The 25,683-nt window shown below is 45.7% G+C and overlaps 1 protein-coding gene across 1 annotated transcript in view; it reads left to right on the top strand.

Annotated features, from left to right (window-relative positions):
- The window catches only part of SYDE2 (synapse defective Rho GTPase homolog 2), an 83,720-nt gene that overhangs the window by 44,279 nt on the left and 13,758 nt on the right, over window positions 1-25,683 (top strand). The window contains exons 4-5 of the mRNA XM_040360563.1: window positions 7,228-8,333; window positions 18,887-19,013. Of these exons, the coding sequence (XP_040216497.1) occupies window positions 7,228-8,333; window positions 18,887-19,013 (1,233 nt within the window). The remainder of the gene's footprint in view (window positions 1-7,227; window positions 8,334-18,886; window positions 19,014-25,683) is intronic.

Genomic DNA, 25,683 nt, shown 5'->3' on the forward strand with positions numbered 1-25,683 from the left:
GACACCTCTCCGGGGAGGTGAGGCGTCTTGGCTTCTGGAAAGTCTCCAGCCCTGGACATGGCGGGGACATGTGCCACTCTTGCCATGAATGTGGAGTTTCTGAATCATTTCATAAATGAAGGGTTCACATTAAATCACAGTTTGCATCATTAAAAGTACCTTTTTGTATTCATTTCATTAAAGTAGGTTTCATTTTTCAACCTGCTCTAAATTCTGCAATCTAAATGCTGTAGGCAAATAAGATTTTATTCTGAAAAGCCACATACATAAGCCCAAAGTTGTAATATACTTTTCTGGAAACATCGCTGCAGAATAGCTGTAGATTTTCTGATATTGAGGTGTTAACCTGGGCTTGCTGCTTGTCTGTGTGCTGTCATGTATGTGCAGATTCTGGAGGTTTATTCACAAACCAAACTGTCCTCATTTATAACCACAAAGAGCACTCCTACCTCCTTCCAACCGTGTTTTTGAATTTTTCTTTTGCATTCTGTTTGACACCATTCATGGTGAATTTATGTGCTTCCATAAGGCATCATGTCAGATGGGTGATTTTGTCACTGGAAACAAATGGCCAGTTGTAGGATCATTAAAAAGCTGCCTTTCTTTCCATATGGAACTGCTAACAGCTAACTAGCTGAGGCAGTAAGATGTCGCTCCCATTAATGGTGATCGAGATTCAGTTGGGTTTGGGGTGAGCGATTCCATAGAGGTAAGTGAAAGGAGCTCTGAGCCCGGGGTCACACTATAGCGATGCGGGAACAAGCGCGATTCCAGTGCCGTTCCTGCATCGCATCTCTCCCACAGGCAGTTCACACTGCCCTCTGCGAACCGCTGCGGGTTTCAATGCAATGTTTAATGACACCCCAGATCGGTTCGCAGATTGCAGTCGATCGATTCCAATTCTACTGCAAATCCAATGTGAGTTCAGCCATACATTTGTATAGGACAGACATTGCATGTGATCCGCACCAGCAATGAGGTGCAAATTGCATGTGATCAAGCAATGCGGTGCAAATCGCATGCAATGTCTGTGTTTGCAATAGTGTGAACCCAGGCTCAAGCTGGTGATTTGTCACTAACGGCAGAGTCCCCCATCTGATATCCGCCTAAAGGAGGAGGGGCGAGGTGCAAACCGATACCGAGCATTTGCCCGAGTACTTGTACTCGGGCAAATGCTCCGATGCTTCAGCCGATACCTGGACAGTCAGGGTGATCAGTGCGGTGGGGGAGTTACAAGCACTGACCACCGCTGACTGTCCTCGTATCCTCCTCCAGCCCCCCTCCGTGTCCCACTCCATACTGCCATCTCCCTCCGTGCTGCTGCCGCCGTGTGTCTCCTCCTCTCCCCCCCTCTCTATCTCCGGCTGTGCTGCTGCCGTGTCCCCCCCCCCCCCCCATGCTACCACCGTGTTTCTCCTCCCCCCCCCCTCTCTCTCCGTCCTTGCTGCCGCCGTGTTTAGCCCCCCCCCCCGTGCTCCCGCCGTGTTCCCCCCCCCCGCGGGGGGGAGCGGCGGTAGGAGCCGGTAAATCTGGCTCCTACCTTTTACGAATGTACAGAGTCAGTGATGACTCTGTACATTCACATAACTGAAACATCGTAAACTGTGTTTACAAAGTTTCAGTTTATGAATGAAGAGAAGCCGCTGTCTTCTCTCATTTTCAGTACAGCTGAGGCTGCAGAGAAAGGGACTGGGGAATTTGTGTCCCTAGTCCCTTTCTCTGTCTCACGAGAGATGTTGGAGGTCTGTTAAGACCCCTGATATCTCACCAAAGCCCCCAACAGGGCTGATAAAAAATAAAAAGGGAATTGCAATAAATAATAAAAATAATTCTTGTAAAAAAAAAAAAAAAAACACACTGACATTGTCCACCCCCCCCCCCCCCCCCCAGGGAAGGAAGCATTGTAAAAAAAAAAAATACTGACACATGTGCCACTGTCACATGAGATTTAAAAAAAGTATTGGTAATCGGTATCGGCGAGTACTTGATAAAAAGTATCGGTACTTGTACTCGGTCCTAAAAAAGTGGTATCGGGACAACCCTGGTGCAAACTATTAATAAATCTAATTGTGGATTATACTATTTTCTCTTTGACAATCCAAAACGAACACTTGCGAAGGATGTATTGTTAAAGTGGTTCTTCTCCTTGGCGAGAAAAAAATAACTGGGCCGCTACAAATACTGTAGCTGCTGACATTTTACAATGGGGCACTTACCTGTCCAGGGATCCCGCGCCGTCATCCCCTGAGCCAGCTCTTCTGGTGTCTTTTAGGTCCAGACCAGATGACAACATGATTACTTTGGGAAGCCAGCTGTGACACCTTGCGACTTCACAGCTGGATTTGCACTGCGCATGCGCAAGCGACGCTGTGTTTCGTGAATGGCCCATCCTAAAGGGGGAGGAGATGGGCAAGCGTAACTTCCCCCCTTTAATTAAAAAAAAAAAAACGGCAAACATTATGATTTGAGGTCTTAGTTTTATTTTTGGAATACAAGTGTCACTGAGGTTTTTGCCCACTCACATGCAGGAAGGATGTAAACACCTAGAGATTATGGAAGGACCAGCTGCAATCCAGATGTGCTTTTGGTGCAATAGTATAAAATAATAAGATGATGATAATAATGGCCTACAAGGGCATACACTATATGATGTCAGTTTGGCTCTCTACAAGCTGATGCATAGGTACACATCCCCTAATCCCATCCCATTCATCAGTGGCCAGGCTAGACACACTGTGGGATGCTGGGTGGGCCGTGTTTATGATTCTATGTAACTTTCAAGAATCATTTGTGTAGGCAGTTTGGAGTGCCGGCAGTATGTTTTGTTGCCTGTCAGTGCTTACTCGCAGCAGTTGTATACCCGTGTTTTGTTACGTTTTTTTTTTCTTATCCTGATGAAAGTTTTTTTTTTTTTTTAAACTTTAGATTGGTGTTGGATCATTGATGGGTCTATTAATTATTGACAGGCTTACGTAAAAGCATTAAAATATACAGAAAGTTAAAGAAGTTCATGAGAAGGTTTGCTGTCTGCATAAGAAGTGTTTGTGGAGGGAGGGATGTGCGGCTCTGCAACGCCCCACACGGGCTGTTTACCAGAGGGACAAAAGACCCTCTCATTCACTAGTAGCAAGTCAGCACAACTCCATAGAAGAACACAGCATCAAGAAATTCAAGCCATCTTTTATTAAAATACCATAAGCTGTCCTTAAGGAGGACCTTCTGAAAAATGCTTATGTTCTTAGGTCTGGGGTACACAAATATAAAAATCGGGAGGCAGGCAATCGGCTGTGGGAGTCGGCAAGTGTCTTTTTAGGCTGAGGGCGCACCATTGTGAATTGGATTGCGGGATCTCCACATCCAATTCACAATAGCGTTTTTCTTCTTTTTTTTTTTTTAAAGCTTAAAGCGGAATTCTGCCCGATTTTTTTTTATTTATTTATTTTTTTTTTTTAACCCTCGTCAGTCGTCCCATAGCAATCTATACACAGGGCTCACATTCCACGTTTGAGTGGAGATGAGAGGAATAGTGATCCACGAGCTAGGAGCTCACTTTGGTTTATTGGGGGTGGCCTCCGTAGCAATCCAGGCCTGCCACAGACATTAGATTTTGTCTAATATAGCAAAATGATAATATTTTTGTAAAAAATAAAGTGTGTCTCTTGGAAGGCAGAAGCTGTCGGATTACAACAGCCAGCAGGGGAGATTCTTCTTAACGGGGTTGTAAAATCTAAAAAAAAGTTACCTTGATGCATTCCCATTAAAGTGGTTGTAAACCCACTTTTTTCACTTTTGCCTACAGGTAAGCCTTATTATATATATTATATATAAAGAATATCTCCTAAACCTGTACGGTTTAGGAGATATTCCCCTCGCAATGCGCCGCTGATTGTAGCGGCGCATGCGCAGGGGGGATCCTCGGCTGAATGGCCGGCCCCGCCGACCCATGCTGGAAAGGAAATCATCACCGCTCCAGCCAATCACGGCGCTGGAGCGGCGATACCCGGAAGACACGGCTCGGCGTGGACCAGGTAAGTTGCCTACCTCGTTCCGAGGTAAGTATTTCATAATGAGCTAATATGCGGTGCATATTAGCTCATTATGGCTTTTTCCTTGCAGGTGTAAAAAAAAATAATAATTATATGCGGGTTTACAACCGCTTTAAGGTAAAAAAAAAAAATGTTTAGGTGTCGTCATAGCCCGCCACCACCTCCTTTACTTACCTGAGACCTTATTCAATCCAGCGCCATTGGCTCCCAGTGCTGTCAAACAAAGCCAGTGACGAGGGAGTGGGGGGCGGAGCCGAGTCTCTGTCTGTGTCAATGAGCACAGCAGAGGGTCTCCAGTGTGAGCACAGATGAGTGCCCCATGGGAAGCGGCTTCCCATGGGGGCACTGGGCTGAGGGGAAGGGCCAGGAGCACCGGCAGGGAGCCCCAAAAAGAAGACGTTCCCGGACGCTCTGAGCAATTCTATTGCACAGAGTAGGTAAGTATAGACATGTTTGTTATTTAAAAAAAAAATACAACTCTTTTTAAGCCCAGTACACTCTTCTGGTCGTTCAACCCGCTTTGTTAAACCATTTAAACTGACAGATCGCTGTATCAATACAAATAATATTGGTGCAGCGATGTTTCCCGCTGTGATATTGTATTCTGACAGGGGGACTCTCTCGTGGCCAGAATACACTGATCAGCGCTGGCTCGACAAAAGCCGCTCATTAGACTGGCTCGACAAAAGCCACTTCTGTGCACACTGACTGAAATCATCTGAATGGGTTGATTGTCAGACAGTGTGTACCCAAGCTTATGCCTCCTTGTCTGATGTATTTTGCAAGGTTATCTCCTTTTACCTTGGTAGGCAACACCCTGGTATGCAATGACTATCTCTACATCTTTTGTACACAGTGGGCCATATTTCTGCTTTGACCTTCCCAAGTAGAATGTGTTGCCCTCCGCTTTGTCAGTCCTGATAAGGCCTATGATTTGTGAGGTTGAGCAGTCTTGGTGTTTTCTGTCTGACCCACACATCTGTCTGTGTTGTCTGCGGGTTAGCTGATATCAGTGGTGAGAGGAATGAAGATAGCTCTTCTATTGCGTCACTCGATTAGCGGAAAGTAAATAGTGGCTGTAGGCTAAGTGAGATATGTTCTGTGGGGGGGGGGGGACCTAATCATTCGGTTAAAATGTAGGAGGGTTAAATAAGGCTAGCCAGACACACATAGAGTCCATGGGGCTTTAACAACAACAGAAATCACTTTATTCCTCCATCTGAAACCTGGTACAAGCCATGAGATTATTGAACAAATGAACATCCTCTTTTTTTTTTTTTTTTTTTTGCATGCTAGTCTCTATATCAAAAATAACGCAGTTATGAAAATTCTCGTACGACAGAAAAAAGAAATCAGAAGTTATGTTACGTATTATAATACAGGGGGGTGTAATGGCGCTTGCAATAAATAAAATAAAAATATACTAATAACCGTGTGAAATCAAATATTCCAAATTATCTGAATCAAGTGAGAAAATCCTCATTGCTGTGTATCCAAAAAATGTGTTCCACTCCAGATAAGGATCAAAGGTAACCACCCAACATCAATAAATAAATGTGGGGGGTGAAAAGAGTGAAGGAATAATAAAATTACCTATAATCAGGTAATCAATAAGTGCCAATAAAAGCAATCAAAATGAACCTAGTAAAATTACCTTTGATCCTTATCTGGAGTGGAACACATTTTTTGGATACACAGCAATGAGGATTTTCTCACTTGATTCAGATAATTTGGAATATTTGATTTCACACGGTTATTAGTATATTTTTATTTTATTTATTGCAAGCGCCATTACACCCCCCTGTATTATATCTGCTGTCAGTGTGTGAGCACTATTATAGTCGTGGCTGCTGCTGGTTAGTTATATTTATTTATTTTAGCACAATTGCCCTTGGGTAGGTTGATTTGCGCATTAGTTCCCCCCTTTTTTCTTACATGTTACGTATTATATTTCTATTGTATATTCAGACGAAAACTGTACTGATATTTAACGAAAATCCTCTGATCTAGTATCATACCAGAAAGATTTTTGTGCTTGTCCCATCGGATACTTTTGGATGACCTGTGATCGGTTCTCGAAAGCTTTGTACTAACAATCATATTATTGTACGATTGCTTCGAAAGTGTTTTTTTCTGTTTTGTGTGTACTAGGCTTAAAGCATTTGCTACCCCAACACGTCGTACTCCTGATGTGTGTCTGCTTTACCATGTACTTGTATTGCTTCCTTTGTGTAAAATCCCTGGTGTTCCTGCCAATCCCCTTGCTTTCCTAATAAAAACTGACCACACTAAGCAGAACATCACACCATGGTCGGTTCTCTAGCTATTCTGGTAACTCTCTGTGTATCTGGTAACTCTCTGTGTACTCTCCTCCAATGATCAGACTTGTCATGGCAGCCCCCCTTCACAGCCATTCACTGACAAGCTCAGTGTGCTGTTGCTTCTCCTCCCCCCAGCTCTTATGCAGCTGAGAACAAAGGGAATGTGATCACTTATAAAAAAAATATTTATAATGCGTGTGTTGTGTGTGTTTTTTTTTTTTTTTTTTTTAATTTATATCTATACACAAATGTTTTGCCTTTCATTTCCATTTTACACTAAATGGATTGCTTTACAAGGTGATCGTTACCAATCACTTTTAGGCCTCATTCACACTAGGCGGACTCCGTTCCTACGGAGTCCGCCTGCTCCCGTCAGCTCAGCGGGAGATCAGTCTGCAGATCTCCGCTGAGCCGACGGATGACAAGCTCCTCTCTGCTCACTGAGCGGGGAGGGGCTTGTCAGGCACCGCTGTCTCCTATGGAGCGATCTGATGCGGACAGCATGTCCGTTTTCATCAGATCTTATCCGATCAGCGTGGACAGATGGGGACGTGGCCCCCATACGTCTGTTTTTTAGCGAGTCGGATGTCAGCGGAGACGCTCCATAGGGATGCATGGAGCGGCCGTTCAGGTCCGCCGTCAAAACTGACCAGTGGACCCGAACGGATCGTCCTGTGAATGAGGCCTTATTAACAAAAGTGTGTTGAACACTGTACCATCATCGGCTTTGTAAGAGAAGAATATATGTTTTGTTTTTTGCTTTGGAAAAGTTATTTATGAAATGCCACTACTGATATCGTGATATGTTGACGTGTGAGGTGATCGTGTGGAAGAGCTAATTTCTTTCTGTTTTCTTCAAGGTCCAAGTGTCCCCAGTAGTCAAAAGGTCAATTCACCTACCCCAGCTGATTTCTCTCCACCTTGTAGCCCCAACCCATCAAAGAAAGGAGGAAGCATTAACTGGTCCCTCCCAGATAAAATTAAATCCCCACGGACTGTTCGTAAACTGTCTATGAAGATGAAAAAGCTACCGGAACTCAGCAGAAAGTTGAGTATTAAAGGGACATCGAGCCACAGTAACGCTGACCAGTTGTTTTCCACTTCCAAAGGAAACTGTCGGGATGTAAGACGCACACCATCTTTGTCGTCTGCTGGGACGGCAGCCTCTGCCGCCAGTAGGAACGTCATCAGCCGATACCACCTTGATAGCAGCGTGTCTTCCCAACAGAGCTACAAGAAAAAAAGTTCAGGCACTTCCAAATCTTCCAGCAAAGGGGGCTATCTCAGTGATGGAGACTCCCCCGAGCTTATAACCAAATCGGGCAAACATGGTGGAGAGAACAGGTCTACAAAGGGAAAAGAGTCACTTCCTTGTAATAATGCAAAGTCGGACTTCGACATCGATGCCTTCAGGCACTATAGCTTTTCTGATCAACCCAAGTGCTTCCAGTACGTTTCAGGGCTGATGAGCCTTCACTTTTATGGTGCAGAGGATTTAAAGCCTCCTAAGATAGACTCTAAGGATGTGTTTTGTGCTATCCAAGTCGACTCTGTCAACAAAGCCAGAACGGCTCTTCTAACTTGTAGGACGTCATTCCTAGACATGGCTCACACCTTCAATATTGAACTTGAAAATGCCCAGCACTTAAAACTGGTTGTGTTTAGTTGGGACCCAACCCCAAAGAGGAACAGAGTCTGTTGTCATGGCACTGTGGTCCTGCCGGCACTTTTTAGGGTCACCAAAACCCACCAGCTGGCAGTTAAGTTGGAACCCCGTGGTTTGATCTACGTGAAACTGACTCTCATGGAGCATTGGCAGAACTCTTCAGACCGCCTTGGTGTGGACCGTGACCCTGTGTTGTTCGGGGTAGATGCTCGATATGTTGTCGAAATGGAGAACACAGGATCGATGGTCCCGCTTCTCATGGAGAAGTGTATTATGGAGATTGAAAAAAGAGGTTGTCAGGTAAAGGGAGTTTTATTTTACTTGGCTTACTTTCTAATGGAAGAGCTGTTCTTGTCTCTTGTAACACTGTTTACTAATTTTTAATGTTGCCAATGATGTTCTAACATGCAGCAAGAATTGGAGAATCGATTTGGTAACCTATCACGTCAGGAGCACCTGTTCTTTAGGTACTTGGATCACATCTATGCCGAATGTTGTGTTTAAAGTGGCTCTAAAGCCTTAAAGGGGTTGTAAAGGTACTTTTTTTTTTTTCTCTCCTAAATAGCTTCCTTTACCTTAGTGCAGTCCTCCTTCACTTACCTCACCCTTCCATTTTGCTTCTAAATGTCCTTATTTCTTCTGAGAAATCCTCACTTCCTGTTCTTCTGTCTGTAACTAAACACAGTAATGCAAGGCTTTCTCCCTGGTGTGGAGTGTCGTGCTTGCCCCCTCCCTTGGACCACCGGAGTGTCAGGACACCCACTAACACACAGCTCTTTTCTCTATCTGCAACGTAGAGAGTGTCCTGACTCTCCTGTAGTCCAATGGGTACAGTGTTGCATGACCGCGCAATTGTCATTCAAAGTGTGACAGAGATGAAAATATGCCTGTGCAGGAAGGGGGTAAAAGTGCCCGGCATTGAAGTGCTTGTGCATAAAATCTAAAGTTTGACTATCTAACAGGGATATGTAATCAAGGTTTAACCACTTCCATACCAGGTACTTACGCAGCTTCCCGCCCAAGCCAATTTTCAGCTTTCAGCACTGTCGCACTTTGAATGGCAATTGCGCGGTCATGCTACACTGTACCCAAACAAAATTGGCGTCCTTTTTTCCCCACAAATAGAGCTTTCTTTTGGTGGTATTCGATCACCGCTGCGATTTTTTTTTTTTGCGCAACAACTAAAAAAAGGCTGAAAATTTGGAAAAAAAATTACGTTTTTATTTTTTTCTGTTAATTTTTTTGTAAATAAGTTTTCTCTTTCAATTAAGGGCACTGATATGGCGGCACTAATGGGCACCGATGAGATGGCACTGATGGACATCGATGAGGTAGTACTGACGGGCACAGATGAGGTGGCACTGATTGGCGGCGCTGGTATGCGACACTGATGGGCACACATAGGCGGCACTGATGGGCACACATAGGCGGCACTGATGGGCACACATAGGCGGCACTGATGGGCACACATAGGCGGCACTGATGGGCACATAGGCGGCACTGATGGGCACACATAGGCGGCACTGATGGGCACACATAGGCGGCACTGGGCACTCATAAGCGGCACAGATGGGCGGCACTGATGGATACTTATGGGTGGCACAGATGGGCACTGGGCATGGATGGGCACTGTGGGGTGGCACTGATGGACACTGGGGTGGCGCTGATGGACACTGGGGTGGCGCTGATGGACACTGGGGTGGCAGCACTTATTTTTGCTAGGTTGCCAGTCAGTGCCCATTTGTGGGCACTGACTGGCATCTTTTTTCTTTATGCTTTTTTTTTATTTTTATTTTAGACTTTTTTTTTTAGACTTTTTTTTTTTTTGCCATTTTTTTTTTTTTTGCCCACCCTGGTGCTCCAGGGTGGGCATCCCTGGTGGTCCAGTGTGGCGATCCGAGGGGGGGCTGCGCTGATAAACAATCAGCGCTAACCCCCCCTGTCAGGAGAGCCGCCGATCGGCTATCCTCTACTCGCGTCTGTCAGACGCGAGTGAGGAAGAGCCATCGACGGCTCTTCCTGTTTACATCGTGATCAGCCGTGGTTGGACACGGCTGATCACGTGGTAAAGAGTCTCCGCCGGAGGCTCTTTACCGAGATCGGAGATGCAGGGTGTCAGACTGACACCCCGCATCACCGATCGCCGCGATGCGCGCCCCCACGGGCGCGCGCGGCATGAAATCCTGCAGGACGTTCTAGAACGTCCTGTCAGGATTTCATAACCACTTCCCGGACGTAAATCGGCCATAGGCCGGGCGGGAAGTGGTTAATGAAGCCTGACAAAGCAAATCATTAAAAAGAATAAACCTTTACAATATACACTATATACTCCTGATTACAGGCAGCAGAGCACTGACATACATATAACAGTTCTCAGACTCCATTCTTCAAGCATCACAGAAGTCATTTGATGGACATACTCTGCCCGCTTGTGCTTCTGATCACATTGCTGGAGTCCTCAGTGGCAGTGTGTTGGAACAGGAAGAGCGATTGATGAAAAAGTGACCTGGACGAAAAGAATAACTGCTAAATGCCTGTGTTTGGCGACCCGTCAGAATTGGTCACGGAAGTGACGTTCTGTCGCCCCCATCTTGCTACACCCCGCAATCCTCCTAAGGATACCCTGAGAAGGGGGAAAGCAGATGTCTGGGATGCGCGCGCCCCCTATCGGCTTTAAATGACAGGACGTCATATTACGTCCTGTCAGAACAATAGGGGATTCCGACCGCCGGGTGTTAAGTGGTTAAAGATGGATATGTACATGAGCGGGTCCTTAAAGCGGAGGTTCACCCTAAAAAACATCTATGAACCATCCCATACAGCATACTTGCGTCAGCTATAGTATGTGTTTTTCTTTTTTTCGCTGTATTTACCGTTTTAATCCTTCAGTTTCGTTTCAGACTCCCGCGGGGAGTAGGCGTTCCTATGAAGAGGGGAACATGATTGACGTCCGGCTATGGCGCGTCACCCGTTCCGAAAATGGCTGGAGTAGGACTCGGCTCTTCACGGCGCTATACGGCGCCTGCGCACAGACTAGGAGCTGACTGCGCAGGCGCCGTATATATCCGAGTCCTATTTTGGCTATTTTTGGAAAGCGTGACGCGCCATAGCCGGAAGTCAATCATGTTCCCCTCTTCATAGGAACGCCTATTTCCCCGCCGGAGTCTGAAACAAAACTAGATGATTAAACTGTAAATGCAGGAAAAAAGGAAAAAAAACATACTATAGCTGACGCAAGTCTGCTGGATGGGATAGTACATTAAAAAAATAAAAAATTATGGTGAACCTCCGCTTTAAGTGGTTAATGTAGGCTTACCTGTAGGTGTAAGTTGTCCCTGAGGGTTTACTTGCTCTTTTAGTATAGTTATGCTGGAGTGGAATTCACTAATGGATAGAGTAGTGGACGAATAGGACCTCTGTCAGGTTTTTGTTGCTGCCCTTGTCTTGGTTGGAACCTCTGTGAGTCTTCTACACGATCCAATGTTGGGGGCAGTCCATGATTGTTGGTGGACGTCTGCTTGTACAAAGACAGACAAATATTGGGTTGATAACCCCCAACAGACGCTTACATTTTTCAGGATGAGGTTTTATATAACCGAGTACAGGGCGTTAATCAAACAACATCTGTCATCTTATGTCACAAAGATAATATTTTCATTCTATGTGAATGGTGTAATCATAGAAGCATATGTCTCTACATTGTGTCCTTATAATGGGGCTCTTGTTCTGCAGCGTAGGCCTGTGTTTTCCATAATGACCTGTGTACCTGGATTTGTCTCTACATCATAACAGTGAGCGGCGCACAGTCCGCCCCCCCCCCCGTGTTTACTCAACTGAAAATTGATGTCTTGTGATTTAACACCTGCCAGGTGTTCCAGTAAACGGAGGTCTGTCCTTGTACACAAATGTTTGCACATGCTGGTGGCAGATGCTCGTCTTGTGTGTGTGTGTGTATGGAGGGGGGGGGGGCGTTACCTGGTTACTGGGTGGGGGGGTTTTGGTTTGGATTCAAAGTCTGTTCTTTGTGTCCTTTTCTACAAAATTGTGTCTGTGTGTCGCCTGGTGATGTGTTTTCTGGGGATATTGGCTGTTAGGAAAATGTGAGGTCAACGTTGTAGAAGGCTAATGTGTGCCTTGCCGGGTTGGTGGAAAACCTCTTCTTCTTTTTTTTTTTTTTTTTTTTTTTTTTACGGTTTTATTTGTTTAAAGCCCTTCTGATATAGAAATGCCCCTTAACCACCCTCCTTCCCCCCTAATGACTTTTTTTTTACAAAAAAAAATTAAAATAAAAAGCTAAATACCCTTTTTAAAGGAACACTAAGAGCCGGTTCACACAGGGGCGGCGCGACTTTGGGGGCGACTCGGCAAGACGACTTGAGAGGCGACTTGCAAAATAACGTCTGTATTGAAGTCCATGCAAGTTGCCCCGAGTCGCCCCCAAAGTCGTACAAGAACCTTTTTCTAAGTCGGAGCGACTTGCGTCGCTCCTTTTAGAACGGTTCTATTGAATAGAGCGGAGCGCGACTTGTCAGGTGGCTGAGTCGCCCCTGTGAGAACCGGCTGTTGACTCGCCGATGGTCCCATTCACTTTTTTTTTTTTCAAATAATAATTTTTGTTTATTTTCATAAAATGTCAGTACAGAATATAGCAGCAGTTCAAGTGCAAAAGATGAAAGGAGGTACAAAATTCCAGCTAGCTGGGCTTACACAGTGGCTCCATATCTATTTCTGCTATCAGTGACATGTAACACAATTGGAGATCTAAAAGAAGGAGTAAAGAAAGAGAAGAGAAAGGGAAAGAGGGGGGGTGGATGTAAGGAGGGAATGGGGTGAGGAGGGGGGGACAGGGCGGGGGGGGGGAGGCGAGAAGGAAAAGGGAGAGGGGATGGGACAGGGGAGATAGGGGGGGGGGGGGCAGGCAAGATTGTCAGGGTGAGCAGTGTACCTTGGCGGCCTATTGTTGACTCACGGCGGGTCCTCCACCACGTGCCACCTCTCCCAGACCAGATCATGGGCATCCAACCTATCCTGGATCCTAGCCGTCATTTTTTCCATGAGTTCTACATCTTTGACCCTAGCATAGAGGGCTTCTTGTGATGGGGGGATTGGTTTCTTCCAATGAAGCGCTATCAAGCACCTCGCAGCTGTGGTTATGTGTCTCAGCAGTTTCTTGTAGGGCTTAGCTATGCGAGGTTGGGATAGGCCCAGCAAGAACAGCTTCGGGGAGAGGGGTATGGGCGCCTCCAGGAGGCGAGATAGAAGCTCTTGCGTTTGAGTCCAGAATGGGACAATCAGGGGGCACGTCCAGTAGATGTGGAACAGTGTGCCCTTGGCTTGGCTGCAGCGCCAGCATCGGTCAGAAGTGGAGGGGTAAATCCTGTGGAGGACGTCCGGGGTCAGGTACCAGAAGAACAGCACTTTATACATATTTTCCTTATAAAGGGTGCAGATCGAAATCTTGGCCGCCTCCCTCCAGACTGCCCTCCACTCGTCCTCCGAGAGCACCTCCCCCAGCTCCCTCTCCCATCGGAGCATATATGTATGTTTACCTTTGGTTTGTGCGGGGTATTCATTGAGGATTTGGTAAATGTCTGATATGAGACCCCTTCGGGCAGTGCCCTCGAGGAAGTCCCATTCACTTTAATGGGACGGCTGGTGGTGCGGCAGTGACGCAACAAGTCGAAGGACGTGGCGGCAGCAGGTGAGTGGATGCCCGCTAACAAGATCTGAAATGACAGGTGCTGTTTAACCACTTAACCCCCGGACCATATTGCTGGTCAAAGACCAGAGTACTTTTTGCGATTATTAGAACTTGTTTTTCTTTTCCTGGTTCCTATGGTGCTCTATGTCTGTTCTACATGATATGGGTTAACGTATTATAGGGTATATCCTGGACTGGAGTGCGAGATTTTGTAATTGCAATAAATAAGGAAAATGCTATGTACACTGCTATGAGAACCCGTGTTAGGGTTGTTTTTGAAGTATTGTTGTATATGGAGGTCAAGGACCATGTTTTTTTTTCTCTCCTACACTTTAGGAATGTTTTCAAATGCCCTTGTACCTTGCATATTCTGTTATCCCCTATGTATGTGTATATGGCAAATAAAAACCTTTAAAAAAAAAATATATATAAAAGAATGAATCCTTACATTTGGTTGGCTCTCCTGCGCGAGAGCCCGTAGCTCTACGTCGGCTCTCTCGCAGGTCACAAGGGGCGCGTGCGTCCCCCACTCGCCCCCGACTCCTGTGCCGGCGATCGCCGCCGGGCACACGCGGTCACTCGTTACAGAACGGGGACCGGGAGCTGTGTGTGTAAACACACAGCTCCCTGTCCTGTCATGGGGGGGAAATGCTAATCCTCTGTTCATACAATGTATGAACAGAAGATCAGTGTTTCCCCTCGTGAGGCCACCCCCCTATAGTAAGAACACACCCAGGGACATACTTAACCCCTTCCCCGCCCCTAGTGTTAACCCCTTCACTGCCAATGGTCCCAAAAATGGGTCAAGTGTCCGCCATAATGTCGCAGTACCGAAAAAAAACGCTGATCGCCGCCATTACTAGTAAAAAAAAAATGCCATAAAAATAACCCCTATTTTGTAAACGCTATAACTTTTGCGTAAACCAATCAATAAATGCTCATTGCGATTTTTTTTTTTTTTTACGAAAAATTAGTAGAAGAATACATATCGGCCTAAACTGAGGAAAAAAATTGTTTTTTATATATTTTTGGGGGATTTTTATTATAGCAAAAAGTTAAAAATATATTTTTTTTTCAAAATTGACGCTCTATTTTTGTTTATAGCGCAAAAACTAAAAACTGCAGAGGTGATCAAATGCCAACAAAAGAAAGCTCTGTTTGTGGGGAAAAAAAGGACGCCAATTTTTTTTGGGGGCCACGTCGCACGACCGCGCAATTGTCAGTTAAAGCGACGCAGTGCCGAATCGCAAAAAGTGGCCTGCTCTTTGACCAGCAATATGGTCCGGGGGTTAAGTGGTTAAAGTGATTGTAAAAGCAGAAGTTTTTATCTTAATCCATTCTATGCATTGGGATAAAAATCCTTCTGTGTGCAGCAGCCCCCCCTAATACTTACCTGAGCCCATCTCTATCCAGCTATGTTGTATGAGTGTCTCGGCTGCCATTGGCTCCCACTGCTGTCAATCAAAATCAGCCAGCCAATCGGGAAATAAAGGGGGTGGAGCTAGACCGCGGCTCTGTTTCTTGAATGGACACAGGGAGCTGTGACTCGGCTCGGGTGCCACCATAGCAAGCTGCTTGCTGTGGGGGCCACTTAACAGGAGGGAGGGGCCAGGTGCACTGAAGAGGGACCCAAGAAGAGGAGGTTTGTGCAAAACCACAGAGCAGGTAAGTATAACATGTTTGTTATTTTTAAAGAAAAAATAATAGACTTTACAATCGCTTTTATTACTGCATGTTGAGCTGCAGGCATGGAACAAGCACATGGATATGATGTGTTGTGAAAGATAAGCTGGCCATACACTAGTATAATTCTGTTCAAAAATTTTCCTTTTTCAGAGCATTCGTTCAATTTCCTAATGGTTAGTGGGATGAATGTTCATTTTCGACCGTAGTGACGAGAACATGCGAAGGTACAAGATGGGACATTTTTCTTGAACAAATGAACCTCAAATGTGAATGTGGTTTTCATTTGTGAAAAATTCTACATATTGTAACAGAACCTGTTTTTGCATCTGGGATTCCATTCAAATGGCAGATCTGGAAGAAGTTTTTAGGGCTTTCGAGCAAAATTAGTTGACTCGTTGGCAAGAAAGAATGTTTTCCGAGAAGTGATTTATTTTTATTTTTTAGAAATTCCATTTGAAGGGTTTGAAAAATCTAACTATGCATCACCAACTTTAGTGTGCACGTGTTTACTCTGGGTTAGGAACTTACTTAAGCTGGCCAAACACAGCTCAACGTTTGGGGCTGAATGAGAGAGATCTAAACGCACATGACTAGCTCCAGGGTAACAGATGTGGAGCATGCACCTCCATTGGTGGCTGACTCCCATATTTCTATCCTGGCCAATTGTCTTTTAAAGCTGAACTCCAGCTTTTGATAAACTTTACATCGTCCCTCACTAATGTGTGAGGCTGTTGGATGTGCTGTATAAACTGTATGTAGCTGAGGCCACATATAGCATACCGCACTGTGTTCCTGGTTCAAGCCAAGACCTTCCTATCTCATACCCAGAGCACAGTATAGTCGATCTGATCGGCGCTCGTCCATTCAGAGAAAGCGATGTAGCAATAAATACAAAGCTTCTCTGATTGGCTGAGAGTTAGCTTTACATTGTAGGTTCGTGCTTTCCCCCCTGGGGGAAAAAATGATAAAACCAATTGTAGATGCTTAAAGCAACCCAGGTTTACTGAGGTTTCCAAAGGAATGAAGTTGAGTGTATGTACTAGAGGTCAACCGATATGTCGGCCGATATTTGGCCGTTTTGGAGAAATCGGCATCGGCCTTTCCTGATGTTGTGACCGCGGCGGGGATCCGCGGATTGCCGTCGTGGTCACAGCATCAGGAAAGACCGCGGCTACGGCCTAGCTCCGGAGCCGCGGCCATCTTGGTACACCCAGCGTGGCGGCCCTCCTCTCTGTTTACGCCCACAGAGGAGGAGGGGCCCACGCTCGTGGGACACACACCGCTCTCTGGTGTCTGTAGCGGGGGGGGGGGGGGGGTGTCTATACTGGAGGGAGAGGGGGTCTGTATTGAGGGGGGTGACACCATTTTTTTTTTGTGCCACCTGCCGGTGCCAATTAGTGCCATCTGCCAGTGGCAATACCAGTGCCACCATCCAGTGCCAATTAGTGCTACCTTCCATCCAGTGCCATCTGCCAATGCCACCAGCCAGTGACAATAACAGTGCCACTTACCAGTGCCAACTAAAGCCATCAGTACCACCTGCCAATGCCAACCAGTGCTAACTATTGCCACACAGTGCCACCTGCCAGTGCCAATTAGTGCCACCTGCCAGTCAGTGCCAACCAGTGTCACCTGTTAGTGCCATCTGCCAATCAGTGCCACCTGTCAGTGTCAATTAGTGCCACCTGCCAATCAGTGCCATCTGCTAGTACCATCTTTCAGTGCCATCTAGTGCAACCTGCCAGTGCCAATAAGTGCCTTCTGCTAGTGCCATCTTCCAGTGCCAATTGGTGCCACAAAAAAAAAAAATCGGCATCATATATCGGCCATTGGCCGCCCAGATTTCTAAATATCGGCATCAGCCAGAGAAAAACCCTTATCGGTCGACCTCTAGTATGTACTTTCCTTTCCCGCAGCCCATGCTGCTGAATGCCCTTTTCCGGGTTCCTGCTGCTGATCTCCACATCATTACTGTCTCTAGTAATGTTCTGAAGGTCTGCAGGAGGAATCAGTGAGAGCTGGAGGAGACACCGGAGGTCAACACCGCTGGCAATGTCTGTTTCCTGGAGAACTTTGTGCAGGTGCTTTGTTGTGAGTTTTAGGACTAAAATCAAAAAGTCATTGGATCGGTTGAGTCTCTGATTAGCTGTTTTCACTTCTTCTCCTAGATTGGACTGACTAGCTCCTGAACTCTCCATGTGTTTTTTCCACCCCATGGCAATCACTTTTTAGATCTGCACAGTGCGGTATTTAGAGATAACTGAGGGACGTAAATAGAGGTCGACCGATATGGGTTTTTCTATGGCCGATGCCGATATTTTAGAAATCAGGGCGGCCGATGGGCGATATATGACGATTTTTGCGGCCGATTTTTTTTTTTTTTTTGATAGGCATGGGTGGTGCTGCGTTGTGGAGAGGGATGAGTGGTGCTAGGCGCGGGTGGTGCTGCGTCGTGGAGAGGGATGGGTGGTGCTGCGTCGCGGAGAGGGATGGGTGGTGCTGCGTCGCGGAGAGGGATGGGTGGTGCTGCGTCGCGGAGAGGGATGGGTGGTGCTGCGTCGCGGAGAGGGATGGGTGGTGCTGCGTCGTGGAGGGGGATGGGTGGTGCTAGGCGTGGGTGGTGCTGGGTTGTGGTAATGAAGATGATTGATTTGCAATGCATTGTAAAAATTAATGAGGATGAGAGTTACATTGTGAAGAGGATCTCCACAATGTAACTCTGATATACACCCAGAGTCATCCTCATCCATTTTCTCAATGCCAGCCTCAGCCAGGTTTCACTTTAAAAAGACATTAAATAAAGTCTGCAGGGGGGCACAGTACAGTAGCACACAATTTTGGCAACTTGCCCTCCATACATGCTGGTATCTATCTGCATGCACCTGATAGGCTAGGTGCATGCTGATGAGATGACCAGCCAATCATTGAACAAGAGTGTAATACAAGCAGCCAGCAGGCTCCGCCTCAGCAAGAAAGGAGGACAGAGCTAGTGCTGGCCACGATCCCCTGCTGGGGGGAGTTACCAAGTCAGGCGGCAGATGCTTGTAATGGGCCAATTGTTCCTTTCGCTAATAAAGCACGCCGAGGGAGGGAGGGGGCGGGGCACTACGATGCGATGCCAGTGAAATCTCTCCTTCCCTTCTATAGTGGCCGTGCGGGTGGAGGATTCAGGAATGCATGCTGCGGGAGCACTGGTCAGTACTGCAGGGCAGGCGGCCATGCGGGCCATTCATTGTTACAGCCGCGAATCGGCTGATTTAAAAAAAAAAAATCGGCCGCTGCCAATTTCATAAAAACGGCCAAATATCGGCCGATATATCGGTCGACCTCTAGACGTAAATATGAATCATCGTTGTTTTTGTGAGTTTATGGTATTGTAATCCTATGTTGGTTAGCATGTGACATGATATATATATATATAACATAATATATGTTCATCTTCCTTGTTTTTGGTCTTGCATACTAGGTGGTAGGATTGTACCGGCTCTGTGGATCAGCAGCTGTGAAGAAAGAACTGAGAGAGGCATTTGAGAGGGATAGTAGAGCTGTGGAGATTTGCGAGAACGAGTACCCAGACATCAACGTGATAACAGGTAATAATGTCAGCCAACATCCTGCAGAATTGTTTGATTATATTAAGAAATCAACCTAAAAAAGCAGCGCTACATACAAATTGATTATTATTTTACACGTTATTCACAACCTCCACTATTTTTACTAACCTGTTTCTAACCTGTCACATGGGGCGCCCTGTGAACCTCCGCTTGCTCAGTGGGGATCGCTCCGTTGATCCCCGCTGAGACGGCGGATGACAGGGCGGTCCCCGCACACGTCTGTCCGTGTTCACCCGATCCGATCTGCCAGACAGATGGAAAAGTAGGTTTTTCCTCCGTCACACTTTGGCGGGTCGGATGACATCCGCGGCTCCATAGAGGAGCACGGAGCGCCTGTTCAGGTCAGGCCTAAAAAACTGGCAGGCGGACCTGAACGGGCCGCCCGTGTGAAAGAGCCCTAAGGCCTGGTACACACTGTAGGAGCTTGTGAGGAGCTTGATGCACTAACTGCCAGTACAGCAATCTCCCCCGGAGCTATATTGTGTTCTGTCAGGGGAACCTCCCCCTGCTTGCGAAAATACATCGGTCACCACTCGCAGCCATTGGCTGCAAGCGCTGAATGGCTGCCGATCGGCTGCTGGTTTTCCAGCATGCCCATTAGATAGAAGCGGGACAGGCTGCTGTGCATACTGGCCGAATGTCAGCTGGTATAAAATTCATTCGGCAGGAGAAACTTCTAAGATTATGTTTATGTTGGTGCTCAATACTTTAGAGAGCAGTGCTAACGTCCTGACATTGGTACTGTAGCAGATTAAAAACACTTTCTGCTTGATTTTTGTTAAAGGTGCTCAGCCGGCTCGTTTGAACAAGGCTAAATGAAAATTCTGGCCCAGATTCTCAAAGGGCTTACGACGGCGCAACGCCATGTACGCCGTCGTAAGTCCTAATCTGGGCCGTCGTATCTATGGCTAAGCACTGACTGTAAGTGCGAAACGCGTCGGCCATACTGTATCTTGTTGGTTTGCAGTGACTGTTTGTGCAGAAGTGATTTTGTGCGGCTGTCCAGTTCTCGTCCATTTATTTGCTATCATTAGCATTGCCAGCACCTTGGTGGTTCAACAACCCTTGATTGCTCACGGGGCTCACCTGAGCGGTGAGATATCTGTCTGTACGCATAGATATCCATTAGAGATCCATTAGATCCATTAGATCCATTATATCCATTAGATCCGACAGGCGTAAAGCTCTTACGCCGTCGGATCTTAAATGCAATTTTTTTTTTGTCCGCTAGGTGTCGCCTTTGTCGTTTTCCCCGTCAAGTATGCAAATTAGCTAGATACGCGAATTCCCGAATGTACGCGCGGCCGACGCAGTAAAGTTACGACGTTTACGTTAGGCTTTTCCCGGCGTAAAGTTGCCCCTGGGTATATGAGGCGCAACCAATGTTAAGTATGGCCGTCGTTCCTGCGTCGAAAATGTATAAATTTACGTAGTTTGCGTAAGTCGTCCGTGAATGGGGCTGGACGCCATTTACGTTCACGTCGAAACCAATGACGTCCTTGCGACGTCATTTGGAGCAATGCACCCTGGGATTTTTTACGGACGGCGCACACGCTTAATTTAAATGCTACACGCCCCCTACCCGACTAATTTGAATTAGGCGGGCTTGTGCCGGGTGATTTACGCTACGCCGCCGCAACTTTACAGGCAAGTTCTTTGTGAATAAAGCACTTGCCTGAAAAACTTGCGGCGGCGTAACGTAAATGAGATACGTTACGCCCGCCCTAAGTTACGCCATTCTACGAGAATCTGCCCCAATGTGTTTTGGATGGGTGAAGAATATTTTTGAAGACTGAAAAATGCAGTGTGATCTAGCAGAGATGGGAGGGTTTTTATAGGGATTTTTTCACATTTTGACTTTATTTATTTATTTATTTTTTGACAATCGTTAAACATTGAGTGATTTTTTATATGTAAGCTGTGAATTGTTGATGTATATCAGTTCTACAAGTGTAATTCTTGGTGTGTGAGAATAAATAAACAGGTCCTCTTCTGGTTATGGGGCTCATAGTTGTCCCGTTGCATCATGTCTGCCCCTCGTCCATGTGAATTTGATTCCAAGTAAAGCATGTCATACACTTAACAGTTCACTGGCTCTGAAAAATGAGGAATTAATGAAGTGGATGGCGCTTTTTGCTTGCTGTCTAAATCTGTTCTGCGTGGAGGAGAATGCGGCAGCCTGGCAGCGAGGGTCCGAGGCAGCTTAACGCTAGAAAAAATAACCGGGACCTGGAACAGAGCTAATTTAGCAGCTAGCTTGCTGGAGGATTAGCTGAGGGCAAAGGGCATCTCCCAATTCCTACAATATTCCTTTGTGGAGGGATTAGCACGGTAAAAGTCACTGGAGGAGGAATTGAGAAGAGGAAGAATGACACTCTGTATTGTTCATCTAGGAAAGTAATTACCACTTTATTTGGCACTGTTGTACTCTGTACTCGGTACGAACAACATGAGGCCACAAGTAGCATCACCTGGGGGTCAGCAGCTGTGGGGGGACTACAAGTCAAAGCGTTAAATGCTAGCCCTGAAAACTTGCAGTGTCTAAAATATAGGCAAGAGAACCTTCCCACCCCCTTTAACTAATTGGTAGATGTAGGGGGCTTGTATTGAAGAGCTTATATTCGGGTTTCCATTCCATTAAAAGTCTATGGTATTACAAAACCTGTATGAAGAAGTCAAATGTAGTTTAGAAAGGTCAACTGCAGGTCAAATGCACCTATCCATGAAATGTAAGATTATGGTGAGGTGATTTATGCTGCTGAAGTCTCCATGGGAGTATAAGAAGTTGGAGGATGATGGAACTCGCACACTTGTAACTGGAGGATCACTTTTGGGTTAAACACTGTACAGTGGTTATTTGTAAAAGCATCAATACAGGTAGACTCTAAGGCCGCGTACACACGGTCGGTCCATCCGATGAGAATGGTCCGACGGACTGTTTTCATTCGTTCACCGCTGAAGTGGCCTGATGTGCGTACACACCATCGTTTTCAAAACCGATTGTGTCAGAACGCGGTGACGTAAAACACACAACGTGCTGAAAAAAAACGAAGTTCAATGCTTCCAAGCATGCGTCGACTTGATTCTGCGCATGCGCGGGTTTTGAACCGATGCTTCTGCGTACTAACCATCGGTATTGACCTATCGGTCAGCCGCCCATCGGTTCGATTTTAAAGCAAGTTCTCTTTTTTGGATCGAAGGACAACAGACCGATGGGGTGTACACACGGGCGGTTTGGACCGATGAAACTGAACTTCAGTCCGTTTTCATCGGTTTGGTCCGACCGTGCGTACGGGGCCTAAGGCTGCTTTCACACTGAGATGTCGATGGTAAATCGCTTACCGTCCTTTTTTTTTTTTTTTTTTTAAGTTTTCATCCGCTAGCGGTGCACTTTTAACCCCTGTAGTGTCCGAAAAAGGGTTAAAACCGCCCGCAAAGCCCTCCAGGCTTTCACATTGGAGTGAGAGGAGAGGCACTTTCAAGGCGCTTTGCTGGTGCTATTTTAGCGTTCTATCGCTTGCAAAGCGTCTCGGTGTGAAAGCAGCCTCTAAGGGCTTATGCACACTGCAGCTCAAATAAGCATCTCCTACAGGCTTTTGAGCCCTTATTTTTTCTGCCTGGAAACTCCCCTCCATGTCCATGCACACTATGGCTTTTTCTGGCGTTTTCACATATGTTCCTACAGGCAGAGAAACCCCCCCAACCCCCACCAAACTCATGTTTTTGGGAGGAGCTCAAAATGTGCAAAAAAACGTTTGTACCAGCTTTTTTTATTTATACAGTAGTAAAGAAAATACTATCTAAAAGGGTTTGTGGGAAAAAAAAATGCTTATGCTCAAAGGAGCTTGAAGAATCTCAATAAAACCATGCAGAAAAAAGCACAAGCTTCTTCAAGCTCAAATGCCTGTAAAAGCATAGGTGTGCACCTAGCCTAATGCCGCATACAGACGATCGTTTTTTGTGATGAAAAAAAATGACGTTTTTGAAAACGTCATTTAAAATGATAGTGTGTGGGGAAAATGTCGTTTTATGTCTTCAGAAAAACGACCAAAAAAAAATTCGAACATGCTCGAATTTTTTGTGTCGTTTTTCAAAATGTCATTTTTTGTGTCAATGAAAATGATAGTGTGTGGGCAAAACGACGTTTTTAAACCCGCACATGCCCAGAAGCAAGTTTTGAGACGGGAGGTAAAACTACCATTCATAATGGAGTGAGCACATTCATCACGCTGTAACAGACAAAAAAGCGCGAATCGTCTTTTACTAACAAGTAACCAGCTAAAAGCAGCCTCAAGGCGAATAGAACTTCCCCTTTAGAGTGCCGTCACTTTGTTCATCATTTTTCAAAACGATGGTGTGTATGCTACATCGTTTTTGAAAATGAAGTTTCAAAAATGTCGTTTTTTTTCATCACTTCAAACGTCATTTTTTTTTCATCACAAAAAACGTCCGTCTGTATGCGGCATTAGGGTAGGCCATATACGGATTCCTTCTTTTTTTTCCCTTTTGGATCAGCCAAAGGATACCCCCCATTCACACAGAATTGGGTAATTCTCCCTGCTACCTGGATCATAGTTTCCTGTAATCCAGCCACCCTCAATTCTCCTTCATTGCAGCTCTTTATAGGGCAGAATCGCTGATTGGCTGGCTTTGCCTGAGCACCCTGTTGGTGCCTCTGCTTCACAGATTCATGAAAAAGTAGAAGCGAGGGTGTCATCTTGCAGAATTCCAAGACACTCTACATCAGGAGATGGGTAAGTAATTGCAGAATCTAGCTGCCTTTTCTTTATAAAAAAAAAAAAACACAAGATGGTTGTAGACCTAGAGTCATTTAATAATAATATTATTATTTTTTTCTTTTTCTTTTTACGTTCATGATAGGCATTCATTAACCGCTTGCCGACTGCCTCACACAGATTTACGTCGGCAGAATGGCACAGGCAGGCAAAGCAACGTGTGTATATATACACGTTGCTTTGAATCCTGCTTCTAGCGGGCATGCGTATGCCGCGGTCTCCATGACCATGCCCCCACGGGCAGTCCCGCGATCGGGTCACGGAAAGGCAGAACGGGGGGATACCTTTTGTTAACTAGGCATCTCCCTGTTCTGCTTAGTGACACATCACTGATTGTCTGCTCCCTCTCACTGCCAGTCACATTTATACAGTATAAATGTGAATGGTCCCAAAATTGCGTCAAAAGTGTCCGATGTGCCCGCCATAATATTGCAGTCACGGAAAAAAATCGTAGATCGCCACCATAAGTAAAAAAAAAAAATATATATATATATATATATATATATATAAGTGCCATAAAACTACTACCTATTTTGTAGGCGCTATAAAAAAAATTTTTTTTAAATTGTCGCTCTATTTTTGTTTATAGCGCAAAAAATAAAAACCACAGAGGTGATCAAATTCCACCAAAAGAAAGCTCTATTTGTGGGAAAAAAATTATGCCAATTTTGTTTGGAAGCCACTTTGCACATTGTCGGTTAAAGTGGAGGTTCACCCGAAAAGTAAATTTTTAACATTAGATTGATGCTCATTTTATCAAGGGGAATCGGTTAGTTTTTTTTAAAATCAAAGCAGTACTTACCGTTTTAGAGAGCGATCTTCTCCGCCGCTTCCGGGTATGGTCTGCGGGACTGGGCATTCCTATTTGATTGACAGGCTTCCGACGGTCGCATACATCGCATCACGATTTTCCGAAAGTAGCCAAACGTCGGTGCGCAGGCGCCGTATAGAGCCGCACTGACGTTCGGCTTCTTTCGGCTACTCGTAACGCGATGTATGCGACCGTCGGAAGACTGTCAATCAAATCGGAACGCCCAGTCCCGAAGACACCCGGAAGCGGCGGAGAAGATCGCTCTCTAAAACGGTAAGTACTGCTTCGATTTTAAAAAAACTACCCGATTCCCCTTGACAAAATGAGCATCGATCTAATGTTAAAACATTTTTTTCGGGCGAACTCCTGCTTTAAAGCGACGCAGTGCTGAATCACAAAAAGTGGCCCGGTCATTTGGCAGCCAAATGGTCCGGGGCTGAAGTAGTTAAAGTTTGACCGTAGCATTCCTTTACATCAAATGATTTCTTAGCTTGCTTCTCCATTCATTTTTGTTGGCTTATTCTTCACAAGGTTCCCATCCTTTAGTTGGCCAGACTTCTTCCACGATCATTCTCAAAGTAAAGAACACAAGACACTCCCTATCTGCTGTTCTATTGCATTTCTCAGCATGTTTGCCTTCTCCTGTCGGGGTCCCTGTGTTCCTTATTGTACGCGTGTCGGTGGTGTCACTGCATTGGAACACAAGGCATAAAAAAACGCTCCCCTCCAGGAGCCACAATTAAGCCAACTTTTTCAGGCTTGGGTTGTGCATTTGTTCTCCTGCCTGTATTGAAAGTTGCCTTCTGAGAAGGAGAATTCTTCCTGCGAAGGCTCTCTTTTGTGGTGATGGCTCACAATTTGCTCCAGAGACCACATTGACTTTCAGTAACAAGCTTTCCTTTGTTTTAGAGCAAACACAGATGGTATTTCTGTCATGCTTTTGGGGATTAGCCGTTCTAGCTTGGCAATCGTACCTCCAGCTAACGAAATAGAGGCCTTTGATAGATTGACTTCCTGTTTGTAATTTTATTTCTTGGCAGCT

This window comes from Rana temporaria, chromosome 7 (genome assembly GCF_905171775.1).
Source record: "Rana temporaria chromosome 7, aRanTem1.1, whole genome shotgun sequence".
Classification (NCBI taxonomy): Eukaryota; Metazoa; Chordata; class Amphibia; order Anura; family Ranidae; genus Rana; species Rana temporaria.